This window comes from Terrapene carolina, unplaced genomic scaffold, assembly GCF_002925995.2.
Source record: "Terrapene carolina triunguis isolate 2854851 unplaced genomic scaffold, T_m_triunguis-2.0 Scaffold230, whole genome shotgun sequence".
NCBI classification, from domain to species: domain Eukaryota; kingdom Metazoa; phylum Chordata; order Testudines; family Emydidae; genus Terrapene; species Terrapene triunguis.
The window spans coordinates 1,509,642-1,520,842 of NW_020664581.1; the positions used below are offsets into that span (position 1 = coordinate 1,509,642).

An 11,201-nucleotide genomic window follows, 5' to 3' on the forward strand; every position below is an offset into this window, starting at 1 on the left:
GCTTGTTCTGTGCCCCGGGCGGAAGGATTAGCACTGAGCTTGGCCTAATTTGGGCTTGCCCAGGGGCCGTGTATTGTGCTGCCTTCCAAATAGCTGCCCGGCCTGGGAAAGGCATCTGACACCCCACTGAGGGACCATCTCTAGAAGCAATGAAGACTGCCATGGGTCCATCAGTGGCCACTGACTCTGAACTATTGGCCCATGTCTATGGAGCAATAGATGTCCTACACTGGGGCCTGCCAAGGGAAGGGCAGCATGACCTGGCGGGGTGAGCTGGGGGGGTGAGCACCTGGCTCAGAGACAGGGGAGCTGTTTAAAAGCGAGGTCCTGCTCCAAGCAGGGAGCCAGCCATCAGCACACGCGACAAGGACTCGCAGGAGAGACTCTGCCCAGCCTGAAACGCTGACGAATCTTGGGATTTGTCTACACCTAAAACCCTGCAGCTGCCCCGCGGTAGCGATTCAGTGAAGACGCTGTCTATGCCGACGGGACAGGTTCTGCCCTCAGCGCAGGGAACCCACCTCCCCGAGAGGCCGTAGCTAGGTCAAGGGGGGGATTCTCCCGGCAACCTAGCACTGTCTACACCAGGGGTAGGTCGGTTTAACTGCCTCGCTCAGGAGGTGGATTTTCACCCCCCCGAGTGATGTAGTTACACCAACCTAATTTCCTCGTGTAGACCAGGCCTCAGCCTCACCGCGGGGTTAGCGCCAACCAGGGGAGGGGCCACTTGAGGACTCCAGCTGGGAATGGTGACTAGACCCTACCCAGCCCCAGCTGGCTTGGATGCACCTGGAACCCAGCAGCTGGGTCAGCTCACAACAGACTGGGGAGCGCACACAGAGGGACTGGGCCAGTTTGTAACAACCACAGTAGCTGCACTTAGCAGAAAAGCAGACTTCAGAGCCAGCGTGGGTGCCGGGCACTCACCTGGACGGGGATGTGGAGTCCGATCCAGACATCGTCGTCGTCACGGCGCTGAGAGCGGGCGATGAAACCAGCGACTGCATCATGCTCCTCCTCGCTGTGAATGGCGGCGAGATGGGCCCCGCTGCCGAAGCTCTGACACCGAGCCTGTGACAAGGACAAGGCCAGTTCCCTCCATTGCTCCCACTGCTGACGGCAGCTGGAAAGTGCCTGGCAGGAACCTGTGGCCCTGCTTCCCCTGGGCAGCACCCCGAGCAGCAAGGGCTGTGAGGGGAGAGAGCCCCCAGCCCTAGTGCATGGCCTGCCCCCTTGCACCCCACACTGCAGAAATACTCCAGGGCCAAACCCCTCCTGACCTCACCTGGCACAATGCACAGCACCACCCCTTGGAGGGGACTTTTGTCCCTGAACTTTACTCTCAGGCTGGACCTTAACCTGGACCTTTAGCAGCCCCAAGCCAGTGCCTTATTCCAGCCTGCAGCATTGTGGGAGCCAGAGACCCAGGAGAGAACATGCCCCCCACCCCGGGCCCCATCTGCCACCTGGACAGGCAGCTGAGGGGGCTGGTTTCCTATTTCCTCTGCTCTCCTCAACGCCATGTTCACTCCCCCAGCCCCAGTGTCAGGTCTGAGGCCTTTGTCTGCAGCCAAATTAGGACAGCAGCCGCCATGAGCTAAGACGCAGAAAGTCACTTCCTCACATTCCCTCTAAATGACATGAAAACAATGTCATATCCGGCTGTTAAAAAGGCTCCTGACCTATGCCAACAGCACCCACCGTCTCCAGAGAAAGAAACAGATCGTAAGGTGGTTACAGAAAACTTCGTTCGATAGTATCCTGTCTGGCCAGGAATCACGTAGCAAGAGTTGTGGTTGTGAAATCCTCATTTCTTTACTGTTTTATCGTTATGGTCCCCACTTCCGTATTGTTTATCTGTCCCGGCTCTGTCTAGTTCTTTGGTTGTTTCTGTCTGTTACATAACTCATTTTGTTGGGTGTAAATCAACTAAGGCGGTGGGCCCTGATTGGCTAAGGGATTGTTTTACAATATGTTAGGATTGGTTAGAGAATTGCTTAGTAAAATTGTAGTAAAATGATTGGTTACGGTACAGCTAAGCAGGACTCAAGTTTCACGATATAAACTGGGGTCCAAGAGGAAGTTCTTTGGAACCAACTCCAGGACCCAGCCCCAAAGATCAGAGCTGCCAGACCCCAACACCCTGCCAATGACACCCTGCAGAAACTGGGGTTCCCCGGGTGGACCTGATCCTGACTGGCCTCAAAAAAAGTTCATCTGCCTTATTGGGAGTGGGGAGCACTGCATGCTTAGCGTGTGCCTTCTGGTTTGATGATTGTTAATAAATAGAGGTTAAGTAGGATATTACTGTGTAAGGCTCTTTCACTGGTAAAAGACCCCACAAACCCGCAAAAGATTAAGCCCCGAGTCCACAGGGAATGGGTGTTTACCAGAGCCCACGGGGGGGTAAAGTTAGGTGCCTTTCGCCTGGAGCCCTAGGACTGGGTAGAGGCGGGATGTCCTAGAATGTGCAGGCACCAAATGTAGGGTAAAGTTGGGTGCCTTATACCTGGAGCCTTAGGAACTAGAAAAGGGTCAGGGGTGCCTAGATTAGCAGGGTTACGCCTTGAGCCCACGGAAGGGTAAAGGCGGGTGCCCTAGAGTGTGTGAAATAGAGAATTTTGTGGGGGTAACACCAGCACCGTGCAGAGCAGAACACAGCACCCCAACCAGGAGTCGCAGAAGCTGCCTAAGAGTGGGGGGGGCCACCGGTGCCCAAACCATGGCCCTGCCAGCACCCCGTCCCTTCCTCTTGAGGCCCCGCCCCCATTCCACCCCTTCTCCCTGAGCCTCTGCCCTCACACCACCCTTTCCCCCAAGGCCCCACTCCTGCACCACCTCTTCCCCCAAGGCCCTGCCCCACGCTGCCTCTTTCCCTAGGGCCCCGGCCCCGATCATTCCTCTCCACCCCTCCCCCCTTCGCTTGACCTTACGGCCAATAAAAGTGATGGGGCCATGGTTAGGCACCCCGACCCCTCATTAGCTACAGCTCATCTGAAGCGTGTTGGATCTGGAGGAGATCAAGGGGCAACATGCTATTTGGGCAGGGTGGCTCCCTCCGCAGCCTGTTCCCCAGGCCTCTCCAGCCCAAATAAAAACTCCCACCCCTCCCCGGGAGCCATTCCCCCGGCCGAGCCCAATTCTTCCTCTGCTCAGGTCCCCCATTCCAGGAGCCCCTCAGCGCTGCCGCTCCCCAGCTGCGACCACGAGAGGAGCCTCTTACCTTAGCCCTCTCCCAGCTCAGCTTTTCGGGGAAGTATCCATAGCAGTCGTCTTGGAAGGAGAACCAGCCCCTGGGACAGGGCCTAGCCTGTGCCCCTGCAGAGAGAGGGGGCCGGGGGTGGGGGGAATGGTGGGGACAGGACATCGTGGTTAGATCCCACATCGGCAGAATGGGGCCCCTGGAACCCAGCCCTGAGCAGGGATCCCAGCAGGGCAGGGCCTCTGGGTTTGCATGGGGCAGGGGCTCCTTTCCCCATGGCTCCCTGTGGGCAGGGAAGGAGCCAGTGCACTGTGGGGGGGTTGACAGCCCCCTGGACTCCCAGCCCCGAGATGGGTAACTACAACCCCTGCCCCCTCCCCCCAGCAAGGCTGAGCTCCCTGGGCTGTACCGGAGAGTGGGACGGAGAACCTGGCAGGGAGGGGAGGAGCCGAGTGAAGATGGGGGAGCCCTGGGGCGACACAGGAGGAACATGGGAGCAGGGATCCTAGTTCCAAAGGGAGGGCCGGTGAAGGGCCCGAGCAGGAGGCGAGAGCGGAGCCCGGGGGGTGGGAGTGGGTGGGGTATTCAGACGGGGAAACTGGAGTGGTCTGTGGGGCTGCCCTGTGCCTTGCATCTAGCATCTTGCATGGCACCAGGGGCGCAACCACAAGTTTTCTAAGGCGGGGGCCCGGGTCACCTGCCCGGCTGCCCCAAATGTGCGTGGCGTGCCAAGCTGGTGTCCGGGGTCCCAACGCCACTCACACCCTGGCAGTGGGGAAGGGGCTCTGCGGTTACGCCAGCCCGCTGGGGTCAAGGGCCAAGCTCCTTGGCCTCCTCCCTCACTGTGCCCCTGCATGTGGCACCTTTGGCCACATACCTGCAGCCCAGCCTCAGCCTCCAGCACCCAGCTGAGCTGTGGGGGAAGCTGCAGCTCCCTCTGGGGCTGCTACAGGCCACGGAGAGCCCAGTGCACGTCTGCCCCCTCCGGCTGTGCCGGCTCCACATGGGGAGCAGCTGCAGCCATGAGAGGCCGGGGAGGAAGCAGCAGCAGCAGGTGTCTGCCTGGTGGGGATAGGAAGTGGGGGGCTCAACAGCTGCCCCAGGCTCCCCCAGACCAAGAGCCCCAGCCAGACCCTGCCCCCCAAGATACCCCAGTGACCAGCCCCCAACTCTCACCCAGCACCCCAGCTCCCAGCGACCTCAGAAACCTCCCAAAACCTGCCTACCTAGGGGGTCTTCCAGAGCCCCACTATCAAGCCCCCTGCCAACCCCAGCACCCCATCCACCCTGTACCACAAACCTGCCCCGTTCTGGGCAGCTCCATGCCCTGCCCTCTCACTGCTTGGGGAAGGGTTTAGTGACCACAGGCTGGGTGGGCTCATGCAAATAGCTCACTGAGTAATGACACATGGAACTGGAACTGCACAAGCCTTGGCAGCTCTTGTGAAAAGAGGAGAGAGATTGTGTGCAAGCGCCCGGGGCAGGGGGCACAGCAGGACAGGGTGGGGCGGAGTCCCAGCGGGGCGGGGGGGGGGGGGAATGGGACAGTCTGGAGGAGAAAGGCACAGTGTGCAGGGAATGGGGCAGCCCAGCAGGGATCAGAGGCCGGATGGGAAGAAGCCGGGGCTGGAGCGGAGCCATGACCAACCCTTGGAGAGGGACCCCGTGGGGACACGGCCGGCCAGTGGGAAGGGAACACGGGAGGATGGGATGGGAGCCTGTAGCTGACAGGGGCTGAGCGCCCATTGCCCAGGGACTGGCCCCACCCAATCCTCATGGGAAGAGCCGACTCTGGGGGGCATTTCATCCACCTTCTCTCACCCGCTCCCTGGGGAGGGGCCGCAGGTCCTGGGCTCCCCCCAGGGCAGTGACCCTCATCAGCAGGAGACGGGCAGTGGCTCTGGGAGCGACGAGGGAAATTAATTCACTTCCCAGTTCCCATCATGGCAACCAGCACCCGGGGCTCCAGCTCCGAGGGGCCGGGCAGGGACTCACCTGCAAGTGAGGGGTTATAGATCAGGCAGCCGAGGAGGCAGAGGCTGAAGTAGGCGACTGGCCCCATCTTCTCGCTTCCCCTGGGGAGAAAACACACAAGGAGGTGGGGTCACGAGAGCCCGAGACACCCTGGGAGTGACCCCACCTCCACCATGGGGCATTTCCCAGAGGGAGGCACTTCGGAGCTGGGCTGTTTGCTAAGGGCCTGGCTGGGCTGGAAGGGTCCCTGTGAATCAGGGGAGCTGTGTGTGGGCCCCCTCCCTGGGCTCTCCCTGCCCCTCTTCTCTAGCCATGCAGGGCAGGGCAGGGGCGCGGGGAGCAGAGCCCCAGGGAGAGGACGCTCAGCACCGAGGGGTCCTCAAGGGGACGGGGTGCCGGGGCCGTGCTGTGGGGGAAGGGGTGGGACAGAGACGGCCCCAGGGACTCACACAGGGCAAGTCCGGCCAAGAGGCCCCGTCACAGGGCTCAGATGCCACAGAGTGCCCAGCACCCAGTGCCCAGCACCCAGTGTGGAGGGAGAAGGGCTGGGAGGGGGCAGGGACTCACCTGTCCGTCTGTCTGTCTGGGCAGCTGGTCTGGAGCGATGAGGATCGGAGCTCAGCCTGTGCAGGGCGCTGGCTCTCCGGGGTATTTATAGACCTACTGGGGGCATGAGGGGGGGAGAAGGGAGGGGGCAGGATGCTGAACATGCAAATCAGCCCAGCTGGCAAATACAAGGATCCCAACCCAGAGCAAACAGAGACTCTGTGACCCGCCCGTCAGCTGAGCTGGGACCATCAGGAAGCCTTAGTGAGGGTGAGATCAAAGGCAGAGGCACTGGGTAATGGGCCCATCCTGGGCCTCTGCACGAACCTGAGTCCTCCCCCCACCACCATCACTGCCGTCTCCCTCGGCCGGGCTGCAGCTGGCTCTTTGCCATCCCGGCGTTCAGGGAGGATCAGCCCGGGGCGCTGTAACCCAGTCTCCTGTCGTAGCCAGGACCAGCTGCCTCATGGGACGAGGCAAGAATCCCAGCAGTGGCAGCGAGGGGAAAACCTGCTTTGGTGAAGACGCTGCCTGACCCCCAATGCTCAGCACCCAGATCATGCCCTGAAGCAGGAGGGTTTATAGCCCAGCCTGAGCTCTGGGGTAGTTTTATCCTCACTGTTAGAACTCTGCATGTTCTTGTTCTCCAAGTAAATGTCGAGACATTTTCTGAATCCAGCTAAGCTACTGACCTCAATAATATATTGTGGCAGTGAGTTCCACAGTCTAATCACATTGTGTGGGGAAAGAATTTCCTTTCTGGTGCCTTTCAGTATTGGACTGTCCCCGTGTTCTTGTGCTAGGAGATGGGCTGAACCAACGTGCCCGATCTCCCTTCCCTAGAGCAGTCGTTATTCTCCCCCTTTAGCATGTCCCGTCACAGCACTGAGCTTGGCCTGCACCAACCCAGCCACCCTGCCCGTTCTCCCCAGGGCGCAGGGCTCAGGCAGTGACACAGGCCTTGTGTGGGGCGCCAGCCTCGGATGGGAGAGCCCTGAGCTGTGGAGCGATCGCGGCTCCAGGAATACCTGCAGAGTCCCTATAAAAAGGGACACCAAGCACAACCCTGGCCCCTGCAGCCTGCATCCCACCCCATCCTGCTTCCCTGGACACACACACCCGTCCTCCTACGGAGCCGATCTGGACCGAGGGAGACTGGGAACGTGGGATTCCCCTGAAAGCCTCACAGCCCTAAGTCAGCCAGACCCCTAAACGAGCCAGCCCGGGCTGGTCAACCCCCCAGGAAGAGCCAAACCAACCCGCTCAGACCCCAAAGCCTGTCTGCAGCAGACACATTTGCACTGATGTCACGACTTCCCCCAGGCACCCCGGAGTGACCCCCTACGGCAGCCATGGGGCACAGCTGGGGCTTACTGGTATAGGCTGCGTGGGTAGAATCATAGAATCATAGAATATCAGGGTTGGAAGGGACCTCAGGAGGTCATCTAGTCCAACCCCCTGCTCAAAGCAGGACCAATTCCCAACTAAATCATCCCAGCCAGAGCTTTGTCAAGCCGGGCCTTAAAAACCTCCAAAGAAGGAGACTCCACCACCTCCCTAGGTAGCGCATTCCAGTGCTTCACCACCCTCCTAGTGAAAAAGTTTTTCCTAATATCCAACCTAGACCTCCCCCACTGCAACTTGAGACCATTGCTCCTTGTTCTGTCATCTGCCACCACTGAGAACAGCCGAGATCCATCCTCTTTGCAACCCCCACTCAGGTAGTTGAAAGCAGCTATCAAATCCCCCCTCATTCTTCTCTTCTGGAGACTAAACAATCCCAGTTCCCTCAGCCTCTCCTCATAAGTCATGTGCTCCAGACCCCTAATCATTTTTGTTGCCCTCCGCTGGACTCTTTCCAATTTTTCCACATCCTTCTTGTAGTGTGGGGCCCAAAACTGGACACAGTACTCCAGATGAGGCCTCACCAATGTCGAATAAAGGGGAACGATCACATTCCTCGATCTGCTGGCAATGCCCCTACTTATACAGCCCAAAATGTCGTTAGCCTTCTTGGCAACAAGAGCACACTGTTGACTCATATCCAGCTTCTCGTCCACTATAACCCCTAGGTCCTTTTCTGCAGAACTGCTACGCAGCCATTCGGTCCTTAGTCTGTAGCAGTGCATGGAATTCTTCTGTCCTAAGTGCAGGACTCTGCACTTGTCCTTGTTGAACCTCATCAGGTTTTTTTTGGCCCAATCCTCTAATTTGTCTAGGTCCCTCTGTATCCGATCCCTACCCTCTAGTGTATCTACCACGCCTCCCAGTTTAGTGTCATCTGCAAACTTGCTGAGAGTGCAGTCCACACCATCCTCCAGATCATTAATAAAGATATTAAACAAAACCAGCCCCAGGACCGACCCTTGGGGCACTCCACTTGAAACCGGCTGCCAACTAGACACGGAGCCATTGATCACTACCCATTGAGCCCGACGATCTAGCCAGCTTTCTATCCACCTTACAGTCCATTCATCCAGCCCATACTTCTTTAACTTGCTGGCAAGAATACTGTGGGAGACCGTATCAAAAGCTTTGCTAAAGTCAAGGAATAACACATCCACTGCTGGGTAGAATCCCCAGAGTCTCCCTGGTGTCTCATACCACGTCCCTAGCCACCAGCAACCTCTGACCCACATCCCCAGCCACCAGCAACCTCTGACCCACGTCCCCAGCCTCCAGCGCCTCCGACCCACATCCCCAGCCTCCAGCGCCTCCGACCCACGTCCCTGGCCTCCAGCACCTCCGACCCACGTCCCTGGCCTCCAGCACCTCCAAACCATGTCACCAGCCCCCAGGGCCTCTGACCCATGCCCTCAGCGCCTCTAAGCCACATCCCCAGCACCTCTGAGCCACATCCCCAGTGCCTCTGACCCACATCTCCAGCGCCTCTGAGCCATGTCCCCAGCCTCTGACACCACCTCCGCAATGTAGGCTGAGCTGGTATTTTTTGTGGGTTTTAGAGAGCTGGAAAATTCTCCTCTGAACAGACCCTTAGCTCCAGCGCTGACTGCAGGGCGCAAGCTGCCTCGCCATAACTGGGCCACAGAGGCTGGCAGCCTTCCTAAGCCAGATGTCATCTACCTCCCCTCGCCTGGCACCTTCTGCCATCCTGAACAAACATCTCCCCACTGCTTACTGCTGTTTGTGGAGCTTGTGACCTGCCCCGGGACAGACACCCAGCTTTAAAACTTCTTAGTCACTCGTCCTTTATATTTACCCTGTGATAAACATCAGTCAGCTCCATCTGTAACAATGGAGCCATTCATGCCCCCGCCCATCTTGTAGCTGGCCAGGGGACTCACTGTCATTGCTGGATGAGCACAAAGCCCAGAGGCTCAGAGAAGCCCCGCAAAGCTCCAGGACTGATGTCAGCGATTGAATCAGTATAGTTTATGCCTCAGAGCTGGGAACCCTCAGCCCGATTTGGGTGGGGAGCAGGCTGTGTGGGGTCCTTTATCCATCCTAGATATGAGGCACCAGGGTCTGGCACTTCCCTCACCTTCCCCTAGGTGGCTGGGTCCATTGGCTTCACCCTCAGAACCCCCCCTATGCCCCATGTGGGGCTCCCTGGGACTAGGGGGTCTGCAGCAGCGGCATTCGAATGGTTTCGTACTTGGTAACGCTCCTTAAGAGTGATACCTTCCCACAAACCCTTCCTTGCCTGGTCAGGTCCCTCCTCCAAGGGCCTTCAGCTTTTCCCTTGTGCTTGTCGACCCATGACCTTTTGTAACACCCTGCCCGTGCCCTTGGACTGAGACCTCAGCTGTGGATAGAGGCTCCAGAAATTCTTTACTCTTCACTGCCCACCAGAAAGAGTTTCCTTGTACAAAAGTTCTCTTTCTACAACAAACCGGGATTGATTAGAAGAGTTGAGAGGCGGTGGGTTGCTCCATGCCACTGTTCAAGCTCCCTGGAGGCTGTCATCTGCTTCCTGATCAGCCTGGAACTGTTCCCTTGATGTTGGAGACATCAGTTCCTCATTGAATTGTGGACTTGGGCTTGGTCCCTCTGGAAGTGATGTAGATGATGGGGCTGTTTCCGTGGACTGTGAACTGCTCTTCGCTGGTGCACTATGTTGTATTTCAGGCTCTGGCTGAGCCTCTTGCGTTGGTATCTATTGCTGCCAGGGCAGGCTCGGTGGTGCCCTCTGGAGTTGGAGTTGTAGACGAGGTTGCAAGCGCTGGATTCAGTGCTGGGAATGGTTCTGGTGCTGGTTGCTCCGCCAGTTCCGGTTCCGGGACTGGTTCTGGCTGGGTCTGTGCCACTGGATCCACTACGGCTGTCGCAGATGTTGGCCTGGGGTCTGGTTCCACCACCTCAGTCTGAGTCTCTGGTGACACAGACGGGGCCCTTTTAGAAGGCTCAGGAACAGGGATAGGTGTGGAGGCTTGCTTAGCCTGGCTGCGGGTGACCATTCCCACCCTCTTGGCAAGCTTCACATGGTTGGCCAAGTCTTCCCCCAGCAGCAATGGAATGGGATAATCATCATAGACTGCAAAAGTCCACATTCCTGACCAGGCCTTGTACTGGATGGCAACTTGGCTATAAGCAAGTCAAAAGAGTTTGACTTGAAGGGTTGAATCGTCACTTGGGCTTCTGGGTTGATCAATTTGGGGTCCACTAAGGATTGGTGGACAGTTGACACCTGTGCTCCAGTGTCCCTCCATGCTATAACCTTCTTCCCTCCCACACTCACAGTTTCCCTTCGCTCTGAGGGTATCTGGGACGCATCTGGGCCTGAGGACCTTTGGTGTGACCCCAGTGCAATGAACTGTAATCTGTTGGGGTTTTGGGGGCAGTTGGCTTTACATGCCCCAGCTCGTTGCATTTAAAACATCGCCCAGCTGACTGGTCAGTGGGGCAAGGTGGGTTTCTGGAGAATGGTGTGGTGGGACGATAAGTTGTCTGGTATCCACCCAAACTGTGACCAGAGTTGTTCCTCTCTGCTACCTCCACCCATTTTGTTCCGATTTGCCGCGCCTCTCTGGCAGTATGGGACTGCTCACATTGATCAGCATAAGAAGCAAGACTTTCTGCTGAGTCCATTTTCTTATCCCATAAACACTGTTTTACATCATCATTGGTCATAGTCAGGAAGTGCTCCTGTACAACCAAATCACACATTCCTTCAAAGCTAGTTACACCCCTTCCTTTGACCCATTTATCTAACAGATCCTTCATCTGGTTTACATAAGCCACATTACTTAGTCCAGCACCTCTCTTAAGGGCTCTAAATTTTACTCTGTAAGTTTCAGGTGTAATTTGAAGTTGTTTCAAAACCAAATCCTTAAGTTTACCATAGTCAGAAGCATTCTCAATAGGCATCTTGTTGAATATGTCCAGAACTCTTCCAGTCAATTTTGCTACCAATGTGGTCATCTTGTGATCGTCGGGAATTGCATGGAGTGTGCACAGTCTCTCAAAGGTGATTAAATATTCAGCAATATCACTGGATTCATCATACTGTGAACACAGT

General features: G+C 57.2%; 1 protein-coding gene across 1 annotated transcript in view; it reads right to left on the reverse strand.

The window, feature by feature from the left end:
* The window catches only part of LOC112113112 (dromaiocalcin-1-like), a 7,079-nt gene extending 1,815 nt beyond the window's left edge, over positions 1–5,264 (reverse strand). Inside the window, exons 1-3 of the mRNA XM_026656395.1 lie at positions 5,198–5,264; positions 3,224–3,318; positions 928–1,071 (exon numbers count right to left, since the gene is read on the reverse strand). Coding sequence (XP_026512180.1) covers positions 928–1,071; positions 3,224–3,318; positions 5,198–5,264 — 306 coding nt within the window. The remainder of the gene's footprint in view (positions 1–927; positions 1,072–3,223; positions 3,319–5,197) is intronic.
* Between the last annotated feature and the right edge of the window lie 5,937 nt (positions 5,265–11,201).